The sequence below is a fragment of the Lithobates pipiens genome, unplaced genomic scaffold (assembly GCF_037356315.1).
Source record: "Lithobates pipiens isolate NorthernLeopardFrog02 unplaced genomic scaffold, aLitPip1_a1.2 Scaffold_30, whole genome shotgun sequence".
NCBI classification, from domain to species: Eukaryota; Metazoa; Chordata; class Amphibia; order Anura; family Ranidae; genus Lithobates; species Lithobates pipiens.
The window spans coordinates 153,031,991-153,058,065 of record NW_027507791.1 but is presented as its reverse complement, the minus strand read 5'-3'; the positions used below and the strand labels follow the sequence as shown (position 1 = coordinate 153,058,065).

General features: G+C 40.3%; 1 protein-coding gene across 26 annotated transcripts in view; it reads right to left on the bottom strand.

Moving 5' to 3' along the window:
* GPHN (gephyrin) overlaps window positions 1-26,075 on the bottom strand; it is a 935,903-nt gene that overhangs the window by 234,848 nt on the left and 674,980 nt on the right. For 13 of the 26 annotated variants that reach the window (XM_077464979.1, XM_077464987.1, XM_077464985.1 and 10 more), the window contains one exon: window positions 3,149-3,205. The exons of the other annotated variants lie outside the window; for them this stretch is intronic. In XM_077464979.1, coding sequence (XP_077321105.1) covers window positions 3,149-3,205 — 57 coding nt within the window. The remainder of the gene's footprint in view (window positions 1-3,148; window positions 3,206-26,075) is intronic. 26 annotated transcript variants of the gene reach the window in all.

Genomic DNA, 26,075 nt, shown 5'->3' with positions numbered 1-26,075 from the left:
TCAGGCCAAAATATTAATATGCATAATATACTTGTTCACACAGACTAAAGTACAGTCAATCTTGATTAGCATGATCAAAAATTCCAAGAGATTCTTAAAATGTACCCTTAAAGTGGGTAAAAAATAAAGTATTGCTCTTAAAAGGAGTCTTCTGCATATAGGAGCTATTGGTCTTATCAATAAACAATGCAAGGGAAAAGGGCTAAATATCAGGTGCAGTAACCCAAGGCAAACAATTGCAAGTCATAATACAATAGTGTTGCTTCAGCAGAATGAATTTTTATTAACTGCTATGAGTTCCTGCACTTACCATTTATCACTTTGCCCTTTGAACGGTTTAGAAAATAAGGCTGTATGTTAGTTGCATCTGCATTGTGCTCTTATCAATGTGGGTCTGTTTTTGCAAAGAAACAAATAGTATATGGATGTGTTGCCTTATGAGGAGTTGGTGAGTAATCTCCATTAGCAACTGGGAATATTTGTGTATATATTAGAATAAGCAACAAGGATTAGTGTGTATGAAATATTGATGTTGGTAAGGGGTTACCCTAGCTAGCTGTACACATAGGATAGGCTTTAGATTGAGAACCAAATTCATTCAACAGTTCCTTCTGATCTGCAGGAATGTTAGGTGTGTGTGTGTTATGGGAGATGCTCTGCTATTTACATGTCGTAAATTCAAATGCAAGTAAGAGATACCATCAGAGTTAAATACTGTAGTGGAGACTTGACTGGGCCAAATTCATTAGCTAGATAAAGGCCGTGTAGTCCCCTGTGTTAATCAACCCTTTATCCACTTCAAAGGGTGTTTGAAATGCTGAAAATATTTCTTTGATCTGTTCAGGAATGGACAATTTGCCCGGCTATGACCATGTATAGTTAAGTGCCCCATTCAAGAGAAGGGGTGATGACCTTCTCTTTAATTAATTTCTCTTCTAATTATCTCTCCAAGAGAGGAGGTGCTAGGGGCAGAGCTATGCTAAATTAAGGGGAAGGGGAAATTGTCCAATCTTGGAGGAGATACACCCAGAGGGAGGAGAGGGGTAACATCATTCCACCAATCAGGGGGACCCTGTTCAAGTCAATGAGAGATGGGCCTATATTAGTGTAAGGTACACACAGGAAAGAGAAGGAGTCATGACATGGGCCCACACATCATTACTGGTAAATATCAGGTCAGCTGCCAGCACTTACGGTATACCTGCTTGTCATATGTTTGTTTGTCTGCTGTTTTATTTTGATCTATTGAGGGTTTAACTACATAACTACATGTGCCTCCATCCCTAACTATATGATAAATTGAAACATATGAACAGAGAGGTAGTGCATAAAAACCAGAAAGAATATTAAAAAGTATTTATTAAATAGCCCCAATGACAGATCGTCAAACATTGTAATACATCACGTTTATACTTACAAAGATACATATGAGAAGACATATACATTGCAATCATAGCACGTGGGCATAGAAAACTCAGAGCTGGGTGCATAAAAACTGGATACACGATAGCAACTGTTACTATAAAATCCACATCCACAGGTGCAGTTTGACAGAAGAAATTTCAGCCTAATTTGCTTGATGTTCTTAAAACAGCCCTTGACCCCTAGCACCAGATGCAACATTGTGCACTAAGTAAAGGTATGTAGGGGAGTATATCAATTTTGGTGGGGGTTTTTACTTTTCTCCCCCGCTCCATTTCTTGTCATATAGAACATAAATACATATATCCTTTGTCAACCATTCAACCTTATTGTTTGTATACTTTTTGCACATATGTTTGATTGTATTTGATCCTGAGGAAGTTGAGCGTATTACCACGAAATGCGTCCATCAAATTAGGCTGCAATTTCTCGTGTCAAACTGCACCCTTACATAAGGGCTTCCAGGAATATTTGCTATCGTGTATCAAGTCCTTATACTTATCCTAAACATTCATGCAACCAGCTCTGAGTTTTATATTCCCATGCTCAGGTGCTATGATTGCTTTGTATATGTCTTATCATATGTATCTTTGTAATTATAAACATCATATATTACAAGGTTTTACAATCTGGCGTTGGGGCTATTTACTAAAAACATTTTACTATTATTTCTGTTTTTTATGCACTACCACCCTGTTCACATTTTTCAATTTACCAATTCTTAGTTGCACACCACATTCAAAGTCCCAAACCTCTTCTTTTCTTGTATTTCATTTTAGCATGCTTAAATGCCATTTAATCTTAATGCATTAGGGCATATGTGTTTGTATAAGCACCTCTCTAATTCCCACCCTAGTACCTGGGAAGTAGGTTGTTTTATTGGGTGTTTACGTAATAAATTTTTCCTATAAAGTCTGAAGAGTGACAGATAGTTTTTCAAAAATCACTTAATAGCATGAATGTCTTGACGTGACACATAAGTGAATAAAGTGCTTTAGGGTCTGTGTAGGCAGGCTTTTCATATCACTCCCCATGCAAAGTCAACAGGAGTGTATAAGCAGCTTGAAATGGGTTTAGTCAGATTATAATGAGGTCACATATATGTTAGGAGTTCAGTGCAGACCAACACATCTGCCAGTGAACTCGGAAAGATCTCAGAAATGTCTCAAACTGATCTGAAATGCAAAAAAGCAAGCTGCATCTGTCCATTGACAGAAGCCCAAAAAAGCCTGCTGATACACGGCTTTAGAGAGCTTCCTGAAGGTTTGTGCACACAGAGAGGCTGCAAATTATTTTTTTCTTTTTTCAGATAATCCTGCAATCTGTCTTTTTTCATTTTAACAGCTAGTACATGCAGTTGTTTTACTGTTAGGCTGATCTAAAATTGCAGATCTGTACTGTTTATCACATTTGGCCACTTGGAATAAAACCCCTATATACATATAATTAATAACCCCCTTTGTATTTTTATACTGTTCATGAGTGATCATAAGTCTCAATGACTTGATTCCAAAGAAATCAACATTGTGGTCCCCAAACAGGAGGATACCGCTTCATTGAACACTATAAAACTGGGGTTGGCATATTCTTGTTAATTAAATTATTTAAAATAAAAACTAATTAGACAAGTTAAACAAATAAGCTACAAACAAAAACAATAAAATAAAAATAATAAGACAAAGGGCTTTAGTATATATTTTTACAGAAGGGTTTAAAGTATATTTACTTTTAAGGATCCAACTCTATTAGTAACGCCTTTGTTTTCATCCGGCCTTCTAATTTGCTAAAGAACAGAGGTAATTGAAAAAAAAGAACAAAGTGTACTTTGAATGAAGGTACCATATTGCTAGGCATGCAAATATTCAGCTAAGCAAGCTGTAGAGATGCTAGATTACAATAACATAATAGAGAAACAGAAGCAGTATAGAAAGGTGAGCAGAGAAGCAGTTACAACAGAAGCATTTTCATTTGAGAGCCATTCAAGAAGATGCTTGGTTTTTGCAGAAGTTGTCAAATGTATCTTTACAGGTGCAAAATGTAAAAAACGTTGCCTGCAACCTAATTAGGCAGAAAATAAAAATCTTTATTACAAGTCTAATCTTTCATGTATATCAGGTATATTTTCTCCATGCCACAGAATCGTTTGATGTGAAAGTCTATTTAATACTTAATTTGGGTAGCAGAAATGAGAATGCACAGTGGTGCTTTAACACGTCTGAACTCTCTTGCATTACTAAGATCTCTGCATAAATATGACTTAAGACGTAATCTGTTATTTGCCAAAGTCCTAAAATTAGCTAATGCGATGCCATGCTCGTTACTAAGCTAGCGAAGCGTAGAGGTAAATTGTTTGAAAATGTAAGTAAAAAAACAGATCGCTTGGTCAATTACTGAAACTGAAGAAAATTCGTTACTGTAGATATTTGTTTGTGGTAAAAGAGTGTGAACCTTTGCCATCAATAACTTGTGTGTTTCCCTTGGGCAGCAATAACTGCAACTAAATGCTTCAGGTAACTGTGGAGATCAGCTTGAAGGAATTTTAGCCTATTACTTTTTACAGAACAGCTTCTACTCAGTGATACTGGTCTGCTTTTTTGCAGGAACGTCCTGCTTTAGGTCCTTCCACCACATTTCCATGGGATTAAAGTATTTATATTTTTTGTAGTGGGACATTTTGACTTCTTGTCCCATAAAAACAACAGGAACTGAAAGAAAATATTGAAAGGCTGAGTGTCATTTTCAAATGGTTACGGGACAACTAGAAAGGATGAATCTCGTAATGGATACAAAGCCAGCAAAAAAAAAAACATGATAGTGGATCTAAGCAAAACTACAGATAGTATGGGCTTTAGATACACTTTAAATTCAGGATTTTTGGACATTCCAAAACATTACCAATTAACTGCACCAAAAGAAGCACATAGGAATGCATTTCATGGCACCTGAAAAAGCCCTGGCCAGGAAAACATTTTGAAAAGTGGCTGGATAATCCAATTCTCACTGAAACAGAGACAGATGAGTATAAAACTAGAAGGGAGAGAGCAGTGTGATAGGAGCTTTGCTATAAGTGTAACTGAACCTTTGTTGCAATAATACTTAACTTTATTGTTCTTTAACCACTTCGTGACTTGCTCACATACATATACTGTGACGGGTTGGCAGCCCTGAGCAAACTGACGTATAGGTACGTTGGCTCCTTTAAGAGCCTTAGCAGGCCCATGCGCCTGCTGCACGGGCAGTGCCCTATCACAAAAATGGCCTGGTCATTAAGGGGACAAATCCTTCGGGGGGTTGCAGTGGTTAACTGTTTTGTGTTAGATTAACTTGTTTGTTTAGGATTAATGTCTCGCTGCATGACTCACTTTCTCTTAAGCTTCTGTTCTCAGACAATTCTTTGTGAAGTACATTATTTCATAGTTCCATCAATGATAGCAACCTATAGAAAAGAAAAGCAGGTTCGGACTGTGAAAATACCACCACTGGTGTTTCACAGATGGGATAAGGTTCTTATGCTGGCTTGCAATGCTTGCCTTTTGCCAAACACAATGATTTTTTATTCAAACCAAAGTGTTTGTATGGTTTCTTGTGTTCACAAAACATTCTTTCAATAGTCTTCTGACTTATCCATGTGGTCCTTCTCAGACTGAAGATGGGCAGCAATGTTATTTTTGGATACTAGTGGCTTTATCCTTGCAACCTAGCCATGAACACCATTGTTGAATGTTTTCTTGATGGTGGACACATGAACACTGACGACATAACTAATGCAATTGAAGCCTTTACTTTCCTAGACTTTGGTCTGAAGTTCCTTGGGACCTCTTGAAGTATTACATGCTGTGGTCTCGGTGGGGTTATTGTTAGTTGGTCACTCCTGGTGAGAGTAATAGGTTTCAAATTGTTCAATTTTTATATGATCTACCTGACACTGAACTGGTTGAGTACAAAACTCTGAAGAAATAGTATTTTAAAAATTTTCAGCCCAGTGTTCTTCAGAAATCCTTAAAAATGCCTTCCTAGATTCTAAGAACCTTGTTGTTAAGTTCAGACTTGAATAGTGAAGGCCCAGATTTCTGACCATTAAATAAGGCAGTGTCTGACAAACTCATACCTGATTATTAACCCATACCTAAAGCCAATTTTCTCTTTGAATTTACTTTTTTAAAAGGTACATACATGCCTTAGTGCATACTTTTTCTTGAAAAGGAAAGTATAAGTGTTGACTCCCACATTTAATAAGGTTCTCATGGTGTAGTTTAGGACTTGGGTAAAAAAAACAGTTCACCTTTAAGGTGATATAGGAATATTAAAAAATTCAAAGGGTTCACAAAAACATTAAAGCACCTCTGTTATTGTATGGAATGCATATTTAGGCTGTGGGTGTTCAATGAAACAAAATAAAATATAGCAATAAAATCATAATAAATTAAACATTATAGTAGAATTCCAGACAAATGCCTTTTCTTTTGTTTGGAGGAAAGTGAATTTTTTATTACTCTTTACATTTTTTTAGCGGGCTCCATCTTTTTCAAATAAACAATATTCCCACAAATGGCTACCTAAATGTACAGACTACTACTCTTTTTATGTTAGGTCTTGTTTACACGAAAAACACAATTTAATGCATTGCAAGCATTTTGATATGTTGAGGCACACTGCATTAGGCAGATCATTCAAAATAATTAGTTGTCACGGAAACTCAACCTGAGCAAAAATAGGTCTTGCACAATTGTTTTCAGCCCAGAGCAATGCAACCCACACAGAGCATATGCATCTTCGAGTTACAGAGCACTGTAGATTTGCATTGGGGGTGTGATTAATTTTGTACTGCAATGCACCACAGCACAAATTTCTCTTAGACTCAGACTCTACAATGTACAAAAGTGCAGAGTGTTTATAATCTGTGGGGGAAAACTTGGATAGATACAAAAGAGAACACATGGCACCAGAAGGCTATAGAGGGAATTTATGTGTATAAAGTAATAGCTGTCTTTTCCAGGTCATAATTTAGTTCAGTATCAAACTTGATAGACTCAATTTGCAAAGCTTTCACAATTATAATTCTCAGCCATGTGACTCATTTTCAACAATAAATATCCGAGTCCTGGGCTTATGATTTCAGTCATAAGTCATACAAATTATACAGCATACAATTTTTCTGCTTAATTTCCATTGATATTGGGGTTTAAATGTATAAAAAAAAATACAAATTTGAATTGTATTATTTTTCTATTTTGTTTCAAACATTTTTGATGAAGGGGCAAATGTGGCTTCCGAATTGCATTGGCTGTTAAGTTTAATAAGTTTGGAATAAAATATCTTTTTTAGACTTCAACATTTTGGTGTGGTACTTCAAGCGTCTGGTCCAACTATTTTAAAATAAATATATGGGCTGCCATTGCTGATATCTGTAAAATGACAATAGACCCTCTGGTGTTAATGATTTATCTTAGATTGTAAGCTCTAACAAGCAGGGCCCTATGATTCCTCTTGTAACAAATTGTAATGTAACTGTAATGTCTTCCCTCATGTTGTAAAGCGCTGCGCAAACTGTTGGCGCTATATAAAACCTATATAATAATAATAAATGCTGACTTTTCTTTGACTTCACTTGTTCTGCACATGTTCTAGCTCTAGTCTGAAAGGACTGAACCTAGAGACAGCCATAAAACTTGAATTTTCAGAAGGAGGTCAGATTTGGTAGCCTATGCTCCCCATCTTATGGCAAGTATACTTTTAAGCACAAACAGGCATTAAAGTGAGTGTATATATATATATATATATATATATATATATATATATATATATCTCAATCACAGTTGTAAATTACTGATGCCTCCGTATAATTGTTTTACATGAATATAGCATAGGCCAGACTGTCAGCAGCCCTAAGTATAAGGAAACTTGTACTTAAAGAGACAGGCAGGTAGGCATCAGTTTTCTAAATCATTGACCTGAAAGAAACTTGAAGTAAATCAGCCATTAAACCACACAATTCTACATACTTGTTTCAAATGTGTAACTAAAAGTACTGAAGTCCGACATCAGCATTACAACCATAAAGCTAACATTTTTTAGACTGAGAAATCAGCAATGGCAGCTCATATTCTATTTTTCCTTAAAATATAATTCCCCAGTTTTGAACGAAAAAATAAATACAAGTGGCAAGTATTAATAAAAAAAAATATCTATTCATAAAACAATGAGCTAAGAGAAAATCTGATCAAAATTTTTACACACATCATCAGTTATTTAGCCTAGTGGATCTTTTAGATTTCCTTCTATGGAGAGTATAGTCATTGTATGACTGTTGCTTTATGACATGAATTAAAAGTGCTCAACATTCCAAGATGCTCATTGAATGCAAAGAGCCATAGCCATCCCTCTGTTGGAAGAATTGGAGCTGAACAAAGTAGAAAAGAGCTGGTTTGAAAGAAACATTGGTTGGCAGGTTTTGTTTCCTCTTTGAATAGCATTTCTAGTTTCCAACCCACTAATTAGCACTGATAAAGGATGTGCATCATCTCTGAAACAAGAATGCTTTGGTTTTCATGTTTGAAGAAGAACTCCCACTTTTCCTCCACAAAACAGATGCATTGTGCATGTGAATAACAACCTGTCAGTTTGTGTGTAACTTACCCTCTTTAGCTGGACACAGCAGGTTTCTGTGTCTGTGATGTCATTCCTCCTCCTGGCTGAATTTTGTAAGCTATCTGATTTTCAGTTTCCTTCCTTTTCCAGTCCTGATACTACATGTCCCATGATCCTTTGAGCCTCTTTAGCTCCAGAACGGGTTATGGGAGTTGATTTGGATGGGTCCTAGGGTTACTGTGTGTGTTTCTGGGCCCTCAAGCAGGTGGTGAAAGGTCTAAATGTGTCATGCCTCCTCCTGTGTCATTTCTGTCTTGCAACATGGCAAAGAATGACATAATGCAAGACTATGGAGGATGGGAGGTTATTATGAGGTGTTTCCTTGTGCAACTTCACAGAGAGCAGGGCTCTGGGGGGATGGAGGCTGAAGGGTTGGACTCTCTCTGTTTACACTGGTCGGCATATTTAACTGGGCAGGGTTGAATTCTAATTGTGATCCATTTAATCCTGCCCATCAGCAGCACAGCTAGCTGTCAGAACAGTGTATGAAAGTGTTTCCTTCTTGAATAATGCTGTGATCTGTGAGGTGGGACTTGGGAAGTTTTGACTCTTCCTGTAGGTGTGACTGGGCGGGATTTAATACTAATTAGGATGTATTCAATCCCACTTACCATCAGAGCTGTGAATCATTTGCAGAGTTTGAAAGACTACAAAGGGGAATGTTACAGACTCTAGCTGCTGCAGGAAGAGGCTGTGGAAGAGACAGAGTCTATCAACAGGCTATATAGAGTGTCACATGATACAAAGCCACAACTAAACCCAGAATATCAAGGGACCTGCAGACAACAGAGCAACATGGTACAGAGGTATGATCCATGCTGAGATTGATAATTCCATTCAGTTTTAGTGAAAAGAAAGTTGAAGTTCAGCTTTAAGCATATAGGATCTTATCAGGCATATCTCCTCCTTTTATCTTGACATTTTCAAAATTGGGATCTACTCCAAGAGCACCAAGTGAGGGAAAATCCCCCTTACAGGGTCATTAAGAGCAAAAACAACTTGACAGGAGATCTAACTTTTCCCCCCCAATATCCAAAACTGAAAGAAAAAAAAAATCATCTGGAGTTTAACTTTGAAATGAACAAATATTACAAAATATTTGTGTGCGTGTATATCTATATCTATATATATGTAGCACACTTGTCCTAAACAGGATGCAAATACATTTAGCTGTGCTAGGTGGTAATTCGCCTGGCTAATTTGCAGTCTTTTGATCAAATGGGTTTCTCCTAAGCCTGGTTTTAGCTGTGGTTTCTCCCTTTTGTCAATAGGTGGCAAGGTTACCTTTGGCATTAGTATGATGAGTTGCAGTGAATTCAGGTTATGGGTGTGTATACTTTTCTGAGCCAATCAGTAGGAGTTGCTTTGGCTGCTGAGGATACTTATTCGAAGGAGGTCAGATGATCTGGGTCTTTCCACCCAGACCGATGTGTGAGAAACTGCTGCTGCACTGTAGGCCTGAAGGCTGAGGCCTAGCCAGAGAAAGCCTTGTCAATGCCTGGGTGCATGGGAGAGAAGAGTCAATACCTCTTGTTGCCTGTGGCATGCTGAGAGGGAAGGCGTTCTGAGGAAGTACCAGAAGAGACGCTTCATAAGCTGGGGACTATGAAGTGGCTGGGAAAGCTTCAGGTTGAGAACTCATATGAGGAAATTCAGTGAGAGTTGAGTTTGTTGCTATAGGAGACAGCTGTTGCTACAAGGTACAGATCGCTGGATACAGCTTAGAGGCACTTTTTCTGTACTTCTATCTGCCTTTGCCTAAATTTTTGTCTAAGGAGTCTGCTAATCTGCTATTGCATTTGACTATGGGGTGTCCTGCGCCCTACTTCTCTCTCCTACAGTTTTCCTGTTAAGAGAAATAAACTTCTCTTTGTTTATTTCTAAAAGTGAATGGAGCCCATATTTCTAGCTTGCACATCACCCACCATACCTAGTAACAAGCACCCTGAGAAGGAATGTCGGCCATCCCTGTGTCTGGGGGTCACCTCATATAATATGAGGTCACCACCCAGCCTCTGTAGGTTGGGGGGGGGGGGGGAACTACACATATATACACTATATCGTCAAAAGTATTGGGATGCCTGCCTTTACACGCGCATGAACTTTAATGGCATCCCAGTCTTAGTCCTTAGGTTTGATAATTGAGTTGGCCCACCCTTTGCAGCTACATTGAGGGAAAAAAAGTATTTGATCCCCTGCTGATTTTATACGTTTGCCCACTGACAAAGAAATGATCAGTCTAATTTTAATGGTAGGTTTATTTTAACAGTGGTAAAAAGAAGTGTGGGGAGGGAGGGGAGTTGTAATTGTGCAGATGAAAGTAGTGATAAATTATCAAAAAAGCAGCTTGCAATCACATAACAGAACAAATTGTGTAAAATACATATAAAAACAACAATTGCCACGCTAAGTGAGTAGTGATAAATACATATGAAATATAAGTGACAATGATCAGTCTGTAAAGGTGTCCATATAGAAAGAAATGGTTGCAAACGTGTCCAAAAATGATGGAAAACCATACACCCAAGTGCACCTTCCACCATGATAGTACAAGATGTGCCCTTACCGGATTGTCTAGACTCCACGTTATTTAGGAGCCTAGTCTAAGCCCAATACACTATCAGATTTTCTGCTGATTTTTTCCTTCAGATTTACCAAAACCATATAATATGAGGTCAAACCTTGGGAGTTTCAATTTGTATGCAATCAGGCAGGCCCTTGCACTACATGGTTTTGGTAAATCTGAAGGAAAAAAATCAGCAGGAAATCTGATAGTGTGTATGGGGCTTGGATGGATGGACATGGATTCACATATAATCAAGGATCCATCCACTGGGTATGAAGGAGAACAACATCACAGCCGACAGTGCTGGTTTTTCACTCTCTCTCAGAAGTTATGCACAAAAGGCAAAAAGTTGCCACAGTGTAAAACTGTGGTGGTTTTATTGAAAAAATGCTATTAAAAGTTACCACGTGAATAAAAGTTCCTACATAAAAATCTGCAGATCAGGATCAAAGTAGTGTGGTATGATTGGACATAGACTACACCTGTTATTTTAACAGTGAGACAGAACAACAAGAAAAATCCAGAAAAACATATTTCAAAAAAGTTACAAATTGATTTGCATTTTAATGAGCGAAATAAGTATTTGACCCCTTCGCAAAACATAACTTAGTATTTGGTGGCAAAACCGTTGTTGGTAATCACAAAGGTCAGACATTTTTATAGTTGGTCATAAGGTTTGCACACATCTTAGGAAGGATTTTGTCCCATTCCTCTTTGCAGATCCTCTCCAAGTTCATTAAGGCTTTGAAGTTGACATTTGGTAACACAAATCTTCAGCTGCCTCCACATATTTTCTATAGGATTAAGTTCTGGAGACTGGCTAGGCCAGTCTTAGAACTTAATGTGCTTCTTCTTGAGCCACTCCTTTGTTGCCTCAAAGCCTTAATGACTTGGAGAGACCTGTTTTGCATAGGGTAAAATGCTTAAGTCACTCATTAAAATGCAAATCAATTTATAACTTTTTTTTAAATGCATATGTGATGAACCCTTGTCCTCAACAGGACTATGTCAGCTATAAATGCTTCCTTTGTGCAGAACCAGCACTATCCAAGACCCTTTAGCCTACTCAGTCAACAGCCGTAGCTCAGCTTAGGGTGAAAAACATCAAAACTCTCTTTAATTAAGCACATGTTACCATATATATACAACTCAGGGGCTGCTGGATGAGTCCCCTCCCTCCACCTAGACATCCAATAAAACAATGGAATACAACCACACCCCAAACTATCCCAGCAAAGAGTCCACAACAGCATGAGGCAACAAACAATATATGCAATATTCCAGTGCGGTTGTAATGTGAGTCCGACTAGTACATATCATAGTGGGGTTCTCAATCACCCTGTGCCTCTAATGGACACATGGTGATTTACACATATCAGGGGCCTGGGGAAGCTGTACACGGAGTTTCCAAAGCTCTCCAAGGTAAGCTGAGTTGCACCAACCCCCCACCCAAAGTGACTCCCGTCAAACATCTTCCCTTTTGGCAGGAGACTAACACAGGAGGAGACCCCAGACAGGTTGACTCTGAAGTTAGTAATTTCAGTCCCCCAATGCCAGTAGCCAAACAGTACCCTAAATAAATTGTCCCAAACATAGCATTACTCACCCAGCCAACCTCTGCCTCTCTCAGAGAACATGCCCGTTGCTTGGGAGAAACATGGACTGGCCCTTCTCCCTTGAGTCCTTTAGCCGCTGGAGAAAAGACAGGGTGACTGGGCTCACTCCAACATGCTGTTGTGGATCTGGGTCGACTGCCCAGCATCCCTGAGGTATACAAGTGGAGACTGAAGTCCCATCCACTTTTGGTAGGTGAAAATCCCCCAGTGCTTGCAAAGCATGGCTGATATCCTCCTGTCTCAGTGCCACACCAATTTTTGGGGTTGTATCAGTGGAGACCCAAGTCCCATCCACTACCACAGGAACTCCCTCTTCTGTTAGTTTAGGTCAGAGGTCAGAAGCACTCTGCCCTGTTGCCAGCTCTTCTGCTGGGTTGCTGTGTGTGGAAACCACAGTCCCATCCACCGATATCAGCTCAAGCTGCAGTTGCGTGTAGAGGCCAGTAGCATTCTGCCCTGTTAGCACTTCAGCTGAGGACCCCACATCATCCACTCAGGCTAACTGTTGGGGAGTGACCACCACCTTCTCACCATGGGCCCCTGGAACTGCTGCAGGTGGAGGGCAGAGGTCTTGGACCCTCTGTCCGGTGGCCAGCTCTTCAGCTGGAGGAGCCTTTTGTAACTCCACAGATACTGCTGTTCGTGCTGGGCAGAGCTCAGTGAAGTTTGGCCCTGATACCAACTCTTCTGCTGAAACCTCACCAGGTTGTTCTTCCTGAGCAGATCAGTCTATCAAATGCCCAATCTCTATAACTGGTGTCTGGGGATAGAGATTCACCATCTCCTGTCCGTAGAATGAAGAAGAGGTTACTGGTGCTGGGCAGAGCTCAGTGCTATCTGGTCTTGATCCCAGCTCTCCTGCTGGGTTGGTGGCACCATTCTGGGGTACCATCTGCTCCTGGGAAGGGGAGCCAGCTCATCCATCTCCCTTAATCTCATCTGGCTGCAGGGACGACACGTCTCTGGTACTGTCTTCCAGGTACATGGATCTTTGCTGAGGAGGAAAGATTGCTTTCTCCACCCTGGCCAACTGTTGGGAAGTGAGGACAAACACCTTCTTTCCCTTCTCCCCCTGAATCTTAATCTGCTGCTGGGAAGTAACCATCTCCTTCTCACCCTAGGCCTCCAGAACCAACGCAAGTGTGGGGCAGAGGTCTTGGACCCTCTGTCCAGTTGTCAGTGCTTCAGCTGCAGAAGTTTCTGGTAACCCTACAGATGCTGCTGGCAGAAAATCCCATGTCTCTGCCAGTATTGTGGGAGAAAGGGCAACTGCCTCTTCTCTCAGGAATGCTGAAGAGGCTGTTGGTGCTGGGCAGAGGTTAGCAGAGCTCTGCCCTGTTGTCAGCACTTCAGCTTTGGAGATGGCAATCTCTGGAGTTTCCACTGCCAATTCTATGGCATGCTGCTGAATGTGTTCTAGCAGTTTTCTGAATGCCCTTTCCAGATACTGTTCCTTCCTTAGCAAATAGTCCAGATCAGGTTTAAGCTCTCAGACCCCTGCAAGACCGAGCATAGCCTCTCTGTATTCTCGCTGGTCTTCAAAAGGTATGTTTCCCCTTCATCACCAAACACAAAACAATCTATAAGGCTCTCCCATGGCAATCCAGGGCCGCCAAAGTCATATCTCTCCGGAGAACATTCTGTTGTCTTCCCCTGCTCGGCGTGCCATTGCAGAGTCCAATACCAATTGTCCAGCTCTATTTCCTGCTGGACCAGCCTGTTCAACTCAGCCACCCATTGATCCTGGGGCTGCTCTCCCAGGAATGCCATCCGTAACTCTTGTTGTTCACTGGCCTGTTGCCTGGATTCAGGGAGGGGTAAACTGTCCAATAACAATAGACACATGGGTCAGGTGTATTCAAACTTATCAGTAAACAGTCTTATCAGCAGGGAGGGGCTGCTGGAGGACTCCCCCCCCCCCCCACCTAGACATCCATCCCATAATATACTTTTGTTCCAAGGCAGACAGACCCAACAAAACAATGGCATACAACCAAACAATCCCAGCAAAGACTTCACAACAGCATGAGGCAACACACAATATATACAACATTCCAGTGTGGCTGTACAGTGAGTCTGACTCTAGCACAGATCATAGTGGGGTTCTCGGTCACCCTGTGTCCCTAACAGACACAGGGTGATTTACACATAGGATGGGGCCAGGGAAGCTGGATACAGGGTTTCCAGAGCTCTCCAAGGTAAGCTGAGTTGCACCAACCCCTCACCCAAAGTGACTCCCATCACAGCATATTTCTGGGTTATTCTGTCTCTCACTGTTAAAATAAACCTACCATTAAAATTATAGACTGATCATTTCTTTGTCAATGGGCAAACATACAAAATCAGCAGGGGATCACATACCTTTTTCCCCTCACTGTAGATGCAAAGGGTGGGCTAACTTAATATTGAATCCTACGGACTAAGACTGGGATGCGCACTTCTTTGCTACTAAATTGACAGAAAAAAAAAGTTGAAGCCCCACAACACCTTTTTGTCCCTCTAATCTTTTTTTTAAGCTGGACTGAAGAAAAAGTAACCCTTGCAGCTGGGTCCTTTCCACGCTGCTCATTCTCTCTAGAGGGATAACAAAAAGGTTAACACTTACCTTATTCATTGCTCCTGCAGGCTTTTTCTTTTGGTAGACCGATCCCCATAGCAGCACCTCTTCACTGGCCAATTGGTTGCAACTAGTAAATTCCCTCAAATCCATTTTACACTGGTGCCATCTGTTTTAATTAGCAGGGGATCTATCCACTGACTAGAGTAGAATGGGTAGATTACAGGTCTGTGTCCACCCAGTTTATGCAGAGTGGACATGGACAGAGCCCATTCCGCTGTCTATTTAAACCCAACTACCTGCAATTCGATTAATCTACGTGGAGGAAAACAGATCCCCTTCTGTTTGATTTTAGCAGATCGATCAGATACAAGTCTGTTTACACATGTCGGTCCATAGGGGTGAATGGACAGTCCGATCAGGTCCCCCTAAAAAACTGACAGGTGGACCTGATCAGAATGGTCATGTGAAAGGGGTCATATTCATCTTCCTCTAGACATGAGTAAATGAGTGGAGAGGGCCCTACTGCAAGAGTAACTTTCTCTAGCGTGAAAGAAAGAGCACGGGTTGTGAAGGTGCACTGCGCATAGGGTTTTAGAATACATCTTCTTCAGAAACAGAGGCATCCACATGGGTTTGGGCACTTGCAACTCCCCAGAGAATTAAGTTCTCCCATGTGCAGTTTAGATGCTTTCTCCCTGTTTAATCCTCCCAAAAAACATCAGGTGATGCAAAGCATCAAAATAACTGTTCCATTTTGACAGACAGATTGTGTATACTGTGCCCAACCCTGCCTGTTGGATGTCAATCAAAATCTGGGGACAAGCCCAACATACATGATTAACATATGTAGTGCCAGATTGCCCATAATGTGGTGGAGGGGCTTCAGGCTATGAAAATATTAACAGGGAAAGTACCCGAAATTCTAGGTAAGCCCAGGTTCACAATCTGCTCATCCTCAAAAGGATAATTTCCCAAAGACAGCAAATGCTAGATGATTCTCACGAGCATGATTTCACTCATCTCCAATCAAAAGTCTTAAATGTAATACTGATTGAATATCTGCTATATATAGGCAATTTAAGGAAGACATGATTTGTACTTTGGGGTTTATAAAGGTATGAACTAAGCAACTAATTTAGAAATTTTAAACTGAACAAGAGAAGGCCTAATTATTTTATATTTACATATTGGAAAACAAAAAGTTAGATGTAGAATCTACTGGTTTAAAATGTGCATAATGATTGATTTACATATCAAACGAAGTACTTAAATACAGTCATGCATGTAGTTATTGAAGCATGCAGTTTAACAGAAGCTTTTATACAAGAGTTGGATTTTAGTTAACTTGTTATGGCCCATAGTGATAGTTTTAATGCCATACCACATCACTTGCTTCTACAGATAGCACAAATCAAGATTTAGCAGTAGTGCCGCTATGTTTTACTAGGTTACTATTTCACTTACATTAATTAATGTGATAGAAATATATTTTATTAATGGTCAGGGAGCATATTCTAGAAAAAAATGTACAATGCTAAAGGTAAATATTGAGAATATTATGGTCTTTGATAAAAAAAAAAAAAAAACATTGCCTACATAGCAGGCATAGAAAGTGTATGGACCTCCTCCAGCTGCAATACCAGGTTTTAGCAGGCTATGCTATATCAGCTTGCACAAAAGCATCATAAGAAAGTATCAGGACATGCTTACTGCTAAATGTATCACAAAATGGAGAGAAAATACAACTTTCTTCTAGAGGCCATCTTACTGAAATATAAACTTATCTCTTCCGGACAAGGTACTTACAGATAAACGACAATCAAATAGCTTAAAAAAACCCTGTGTTTTTGGGGCACCCCTAGAATGCATGAATCATGTTACACTGTTTCCATTTGTGTAGCATAATATCAGTGTATATGGAGTCCCCGAGAGCCTTCACGCATTCTGCAGGTCTATCCCACTTCTTCAGGCGTGAATAATCTAGTAATTACAAAAAAGAGAATACATTTCCAATATGTACAATATACACATCATATCTGAACAAACTGTATTATAAAGTATGCAATCATTTTACTGACTGAAATCAGGCCTTTCCCTACCAAAAATCCCCTCACATGGATACTATGATACACAAATGGAAATGGTGTAACATGATATTTGTAGTCTACGGGTGCTCCAAAACTCAGATATTTTTAAATCTGTTTGTCTGTTATGAGTGAGTACCTTAAAAGTCCATGGTGTTTAGTAGATCAGCTTGTTATTTCTTTAAGGCCGACAAACACTTTGATAAACTAAACCAATATTAAAAAATAAAATTAAATTAAAAGAATATAAGCAAGCTAATTGTATTTTTTAAATGACAATCCACTTCCTAAACGCCAAGTAAATAATCTTGGCAGCCATGACTGGGGCATGGCGGGAATTAGAGATACAACTACAGTATTGTGTACTTGCAAGATTAGGCATTGAGAGGGTTTTTCAATTTTGATACCTGCTCTCCATAATCTCATACACAATAATGCATTCTGAAAGAAGTCTACAGCTGATGGGAAAGGGACCAATTAATTAACTGTAAAAAACAGACAAGTGAAAGAGCTTGTATTACCTTTTTCGTGCCCTTGATCTGTTCCGCAAACAATTACAAATACATATTTTGATTTTTGAAACAGAAGAATTGTAAGACATTATATATCTTTTTTTATCTATTAAATGTTCATGTTAGGAAAGTCTTTGGGCTGGTGACTGAGCCAGTAGTACATCAATGGATTTGGTGAGCTGGTGCTTTGAAAGCTAGTAGAAATGTACCCCCCCAACAACAAAAGCAGCCTTAAGCATATTGTGTCTAAACCAACTGCTAACTGTACTGGTATTGTTTGGAATGTTAGGGACCCCTTAAAAACCTGCCCAGATTCAATGTGTAAAAAGTCCAATACTTTGTAACATCAACAAAAAACGAATTTCACAGCTGACTGCAATATATTCTTCTGCACTATTTTGATTCTTTGGAATTGCTTGGAATTAGTGGTTCTGCATTAGGACTAAAAGTAAATACCCTTCTCCAATTAAATCAATATACAGAAACTCTGTCACCAGAACAAACACTATATTTTGAAACGGTTTGCTGTTCTCACTCCCCTCCCCATCCTGGTCTTCCTTGCAGCAATTAAGCTGCTGTTTGTGCCCTCCTTAGGCCGTTTGTTCAAATGTATGATATACATGCAGCAAGCATAGCTTCCCAGTGATTGCCCTGCATTCATTTGGACACTGATCAGCAACCTGTGAGCTTACAAGGAGCAATAAAGGGAAAAGGCTGGGCCAGCACCAACACATAAGGCTGCTGCATTTAAACAAAGATCTGTTGATGGGGTACCAAGACCTGGTGATGTGAATACATTTCAGGTGGATCCCCTGCATATAACCTCAGCTGCCATTAGACAGAGATGTAGGGGCCAAAGAAGGAATAGCAGAAGGCTGGTTGAAAGTGAAGAATTCAATAAAGTCCAAAAAGAAACTGCACTCATCACAGTACTTGACTTTGTAATGATGGATGTTTTAAGTGTATGTTACAGGTGGTGTCATACCAGAACCACATGCAAAGATAGTCACCAGCACTCCAAACTGATGCATTTCACATGTTTAATGCGAAAACAGCGACAGATAAGGCATAAGAAAATGATGTTTCTGGGCCTTGTAGGGTCTCTCGCTCAAGGCAACATAGTGATACTACTTCATTTGCAACACATCTATTTGGAGTGCTGGTGACTGAGTCTTTGCTGTAAAGAATCCAACTAATTCACCAGCGCTACTCTCAGGGGGCAATATTCTTTATAAAGCACTCTTAAATGTCCAATTATAAACATGTTGCTTGCTGTGGTGACAGGGTTTCTTTAATTGATTATTAAAAAGTAATAATGAGAGTAATGGTTTTTGGGCTACAACAGTAATTTTACAATTACAAGTTCCAAAAGGCATGGAATATGGAATCTGACAATGCAGGTCTGAAAGAAACGACAAAGGAAATCTTATATGATGACTGTTCACTTTTTGGTTGAATTGGCAGGCCTCATAAGGTTTCATTCTTTGCTAGGAAAAATTATTTGTATTATGCTATTTAGCAAAGCCAACCTTGAACCCTGTAGCTCTTAATGGATAATAATTAAAACAATGTATTCACAAACAAAAAAACAGAGTTTAAAGACATAGTATCTAGAAAATGTAATGAATTAAGTTCTGAAAAGAGTGAGGAAGGTTTAAACCCCTATCAAGTTACCTTTGCCAGTATATATTCTGTAGGGGAGATTTCACTCAAACTTTTCTCAGAGAATCATAACAGCAAATAAGGGGCACAGTGATGAGAGTTACCATCTTAGGCACATGAAACTTCTCCCCATTGGTAGATTTCCCCTTGCTCTGTTGACAACTTTAACATTTTGGATTTTTCCTCACTTGGTCACCAGGACAAATAGAGGGATGAATCTCCCCAGAGGGGACACAGAATGCAGTAGACATGACACACATACACATCATATAAAATGTATAAAACAAATGAAAAAAAATACAATGTATACATTATTTATACAGTTAAAGATATGAGGGAAAGCTCCTGATGGGAAACCAGCATGCCAGACCACATCCCCAGACATAATTTGTGCCAATCTGGATCTGATATTGCCTCTGAGAAACCATCATCCCTGAACGGGAAAGCTCATCGGACCACTTTAAATGATTAAGAAACTTATATGGGTAGTTATTCTTTGCTTTTTGGTTTTATAATATGCATAGATCTGTGATGTTTTTGCTTAATATGACTCAATATTTCTAAAGTATTTATGTTGCGGCTATTAAATATATGTGGGTTTCTGATATAGTGTTGTAGATAAAGAAACAGGTCAGTGTCATGCGTTCATTTATATTAGAGTACAGTGCCCAGGTTTTGGTTAAACAAAAAGCAATAAAAACATAATAGAGGGCCCAACCCTTCTCAACTCTATCTAAAACAAAACATGCCTTTACATACACTTAAAAAAAAAAAAAAATTGTTCATACCTGACTGATCTGTCCTTTCCCTAATATTTGTCTGACTTGCCCCCATGTGAACAAGTTTTAATATTTGAGCTAAAATGAACACAACACTCATACAAGTATTTAAATGCTATAGACTGTCGATGGAAAAACACACAGCAAAATATATTTCTATAAATTACATTTTTCAGAAATGTCAATTTCCTGTCCAGCTACACCAAATACCAAATATGGGCCTTCTGAAACCCCAGAAAATATCCAAAACCTCTAGTAGATCATACCAAATCAAAGCCAAAAACACAAATGCTATTTTAGGACAACTATAAACAGATTTAAAATAAATATAAATACAAAAAATACAGAAGAAATACAAAATGATTACACCAGCCATGTCCCTTTTACAAGCCTTCAGACCCCTTTAACACAGGAGTCATCTGTTCAGTCATGTTTATGCATAGAAATAACATATTTAGTTTACATCAGTATTTATATCTGTTCTCAGTTCAGTTTAGTTCATATCTGTGATGTCAATGGGTGACCCTGCCCCCTTATGACATGATTGCCCAAATATGGACATGTATGATCAACGATGTCACTGGACGACGTTGTTTATCCCTTTAGGCTTTTTAAGCGATCAAGGGAAATGGAGTGTCAGTTGGCAGGGGGCAAGCGATGGAGTGGTCAGATGTTGGCATTATTTTCCCCCTGCGCAGGTGGGCAGTAGTTGCTCATCGTGGCTGATGGATGGATGTACATCAGGAGACATTCATTTATTTTTTAAATAAAGGACTTGTGAAAAACTCTTTGTGTGTTTTTATTTAACACTGACAATTTTTTGTACCCCATGCTCATTTGCATAGGGGGTGCTGGTATCTGGGGTCCCCCTTGTTAAAGTGGGCTTTCAGATTCAGATATGTCACCTCTTACAACCCCACAACCACCAGGCCAGGATTGTGGGGAAGAGGCTCTTCTCCTCATCAACATTCAGACAAGGTGCTTTGCCACATGCCCCCAATGTTGTGGGCATATGGCCTGTATAATGAGAAGGAGGCACATACTTGTCGTCGTCCCCTCCCCCCACACACACTTTCCTGGCCTGCCAGTCTGCATGCTTGGATAAGGGCCTTTTATGAATTTAGGGGGGAAATTATTGCAATTTTTTTTTTTTTGGAGTGACATACCCCCAAAAATGTATACAAGGGCCTGATATGGATTGGGGGGCGCCCACACACCATTTTTTTTATGTTGGCACTTTTACTGACAGCAGAGATTATGCAATGGCATGCTAAATGTAATAATAATTAAAAAACAGTCAATTATGCAAACATCATAGATTTTCTAATTTTCTTCTGGCAATCTGGGAATATTAGAAGGCTAAATAAGACATTTATTCATTAATACATTTTCACACACATACTGATAGAAATGACCATTCACTCAATGGAAAATTATAAATTAACATATCTATAATTAATCACCAGTGATAAGATCTGCATGCCAAGGACATATAAAAGAAACACATCTTTTGAGATTCATGGCTTCTTGGTTTTCTCTTCTGAATGACATGATCTTTGCTTTCATATTTGACATTAATTCTAAGGGCACACCAGATGTTGCGCTGCAGCACATCAGCTACTGTGCAGTGCAATCGGACTGAGCTCAGCACAGTGATGAAGTGCTGAGCTTGGCAGATTGCACTGCTTCCTTCTTTTTTTTTTTTTTAAACAGGGTGCAAGTCACATGCAGAAAAAAAGTACTGCATGTGAACCAGGCACCCTTGGAGAAAAGGTATTTTGCCTTGTCCATGCAGTGGGACTGCACTGGAATAGCTGCCTTTGCAGTTCTACTGCATCTGGTTTACCCACTTCCATACCGGGCCTATTCTGGCACTCCTCTCCTACATGTAGAAATCCTAATTTTTTTGCTAGAAAATTAGAACCCCCAAACATTATATATTTTTTTTTTTTTAGCAGAGACCCTAGGAAATAAAATGGTGGTAGTTGAAACTTTTTATGTCACATTAAAAATTGGTACTTAAAAATCTCCCTAGGCAATGCTTTAAAAAAAATATATATATTATACTTTCATTTTTACACTTTCACTTTATTTATTTTTTATCACTTTATTCCTATTACAAGTAATGTAAACATCCTTGTAACCAGGAATGGTGAGTGACAGGTCCTCTTTATGAAGAGATATGGGGTCTAAAAAAAAAAAAAAAAAAAAAAAAGAAAGAAAGAATGATCTCTTCCTTTCCAGCCGAGTTCTCAGCTTTGTTTACTTCCAACAGCCGGACGAGATGGCATAACATCACGCTCGGGCCGCCGAAGGTCGTGGAGATGACTGGAGACCATCTGGTCACCGGAAAGCTCTATGATCAAGATCCAGTGGCAGCGGATTCTTTCTCCGGTACGCCGAGCGTATGGGCGAGCCCGGAGAAGCACTGGAGAGCGGTGGGGGGGAAGATATCCATATCCCCTCCCATCGCCTGTAAGAACGATCAAGCGACTAAACTGCCGCTATGATTGTTCTTACGTTGCATAGAATTGCCTGCTGAAAAAGATGATATCTGAATGATGCCTGTAGCTGTAGGCATCATTCAGATATCCCCACTCAAAGTCAATGATGTCACATGACGTGATTGGGCTGGCAGTGGTTAAACCAGCCCTTAGGATTCAGTACTTAATACTGTGTTTAGACTAAGAACTAACTATATGTCTGATAAAAATAGGATTTTTGACTTACCGTAAAATCCTATTTTCTCATCTGTTCATTGACAGACACAGCCTTCTTTATTCAGAACCATAGGTTTATATTGCCCGCTACAGGAGTAGGACACTAGGCAGGAAAAAAGACTGGGCTACGCCATGGGCAGTCCTAGGTGATATACACCCCCTCTCTGCTATAGGCCTTCAGTTATGTAACAAGCAGTACTAGAAGTATTAACAACTCCATAGAGGTGCTTTGTCTGTCAATGAACTCAGAGAAACGGATTTTGCGGTAAGTCAAAAATCCCATTTTCTCATCTATTCATTGACAGACACAGTCTTCTTTATTCAGAACCATTGGGATGTCCCAAAGCAGTGCCAAACATGAGGGGTGGGGCAGCCAACAAAAAAACAGGCCAACCAGACAACCGGGAGCTCAGTGAGAACAACTGGAGCTCAACTTGAATAGCAAAAAAAACCTTCACGAAGGAAAAAACCTCTAGACCTGCAGAACGCTGTGGCCAAAGGAAGCATCCGCGAAGTGTGCATGCGCGAGGCTCCCAAGATGGCCGTGATCATCTAGAGCCCCGCTGCCTCGCGGAACAATGGGACCCCTAGCGCATGGCACGGCCACCCTAACGCCTCCTGAGCAGCAAGGACAGCTTCCCTAAGAGTCAGGGCACACCATCGGATGACCGGGGGACCGGTAAAACAAAATCTGGGTCCACTGTTCGCATCGCTGGATGAGAGGGAGAAATCCAAGATGGCCACCGCAGCACAGCTCCTATCCCAGGAACGCTGCCCCACAGGCTTGGCAGACTACAGGTCAGAAACAGACTTTTGGGGCAGGCACGGCGGATGTGTGACGAGAGGGCGTAGCGTCCGCCTGGGGGGAGGGGCCGCTAGCGCTAAGCACACCGCTCCGACGAACAGGAAGCAGGACATGGCGTGGAGCGGGGAGGTGAGAGATCCCAGCCCAGCCATGCGAGAACCCACGGGGTGGTAGTTCGGAGCGGTGTTGCAGTATTCCACGGTCCCCGGAACAGAGCTCTTTCTGGCCCCTACAGCTCTTCGAACGACCCCCCCCCGTTCCCCCGTACAGCTGATCTCTCCGCTCAAGCATCAGAACCTCGGAGACATACGGAGGTGTTTCTATGCCTAGAATCAGTAGGAACCAGCAGGAGACACAGCAATGAAAAGGACGGTAACTGTATTCATACCATAATGACTTGGCTGTGCAATATATATGTATAAAGGGGAAAGAATCAACGTGAATATGGAGATAGTATATGCTGGTGAAAGCAGTCTTGCATATATATATATGGTTGAAGTTTCTGATGCTAGGTGTGTACTCATGTGGCTGGGTGTCCCCGCTGAGTAGATTTGAACTTGAAGTGTCCTAGAGGGAAGTTTTTGTATGCCCGATAAACCATAAACAGGACTGTAGTCTTATCACATAGGCCGATGTCGAACGCTGTTTGGTATATTTGAATCGGGAACTCAGAAAGCACCTTCCTAAAACAGTGGTAGATCCGGTGGGTAGCTACATTATTATCCACGTAAAATAAACTGAACAATATATTACAAACTATCTCAACTGCTTACGACAACTGTATATGTGAAACAATATGCTGGAAAAGTCGCATAGCACTAAAAATCATGGGGATAAACACATATTGATAAGCCTCTGAGGGCTCATTTTTATTCGGTTGATATTGTACCTGCTAAGAGAAGTGTCTCCACCTGTAAGCAACATTGACTTATACAGATTAGAACACGGATATAATGGAGTGAGATAGAAAATGCATGTCTCCCTGCTTTCTTTCTTTCCCTGGCATGCATGGAATTGATCAGACAAGTCAATCTGATTTAAAGAAGCCTAGAAGAAGAAGATATGATAAGGATGAATAAATTATAACGGGATGGTATTCGTTACCATACATCCTTAGGCCTAAACGCATGGCTGGATATATCTGGAGTAGGAAATTTAAAGGGACAGTTATAGGATACTGATAGATCGGTGGGATAGATTGTATTGTATCCGCAGCGGACAAACTGAACAATACAAGACAGACTATCTCAATATTTATGACACTGTGCATAATCAACAGTACGGGGAAAAGTCGCATGAGCTGATTTCGTGAGTGGTCCTCAGATCAATGCATATTGTCCCCCGGACTTTGTGTACATTATCTTTTTTTTTCCTTTTTTTGCTAGTTTTCTCGTTTTTTTTTGTTTTTTTTGGCTTTTTATTTTTTTTCCTTCCTCTCCTTTGTGTGGTGAACGTTTGAATTGGCCTGGAGGCCAATTTCTATAGTCGATCCATTAGTTTTCCTCGTTCTAGGCCTGGTACATTAAGATGGTATGGTGTTAACGACACACGATAACATATCAGCGCGAGACTGCGCTCCCCAGAGTTACACAGGTCTCCGCCTAGGGGAGGGGTGGCATACCCAGAGGCTGCCCACTGTTTGAGCAAAACATCCCCCCAGGATATGTATTTTCATCAATAAGAGGGGGCAACAACTTGGGGAAGTTGGCAGTGTAAAATAACGGGGTGCAGTATCAACCTACTGAGAGAGAAAGCCAGCTGCGAGGGATCCCCGAGCAGCTGGCAAGTGGAACATAGGTATATAGTGGGAGGAAGGCGGATAACCCCTAAGCAAAATTGGGAAGCAAAGAGAGAAGCAGGATTAATTAGCCACACAAGGCGAATCGCAGGAGGAAATGACCTTAATGAGGATACAGGATCAAAGGGAAAGAGTTATTGGGGTGCTCGGTTCCATATAAGTTTGAAATAGATCGAAAATGAGTAAATCAGCGAATAAAATGGCGAAAAGTGGAGCTTCACGAAATGTAAAAGATAAGAGCCACGATACGACCATTCAACAATACATGACACAAGGAGCAAGTCCCAAAGAATCGGGATCGGATAAAAGGCAATCCGCCATTTTAGACCACAAGAAGGGATCTGGCAAACACAAGGGTGGAGGCGTACAGCTAGACAGCGAGGACACAACATCACATAGTGAGTGGGAGAGTAGCAAAATGGAAGAATTAAGGACAGAAGATCTTCCCCCCTCGAAAGGAGAAATGGCAGAGATGCTTCTAAAATTAGAGAATGCAATTAAAACAGATATTAGGGGACTTCGAGAAGATTTAGGTGGACTATTGGAGAGAGTAGAAGCTACAGAAAATCGTATTGACCTCCAAGCCTTAGAGTTAAACAAAGTTTCAGATCAACTAAAAATATTACAACAAACACAAAGGAATATGCTCTATAAACTGGAAGACCAGGAGAACAGAAGCAGAAGGCAAAACTTGAAGTTTCGCTTGATACCGGAAACAAAAGGTGAAGATTTAAGATCAACACTAAATAGCATTTTATCCCCCTGCTGGGGAAATGAGACCGGAGCCCCCCTAAGGATCGATAGAATCCACAGAATCGGTAAAGCAAGACCGGGAGATATGGACAGACCGAGAGATATAATAGTGCGGTTCACATTTTTTGAGGATAGGGAGGCAATATGGAA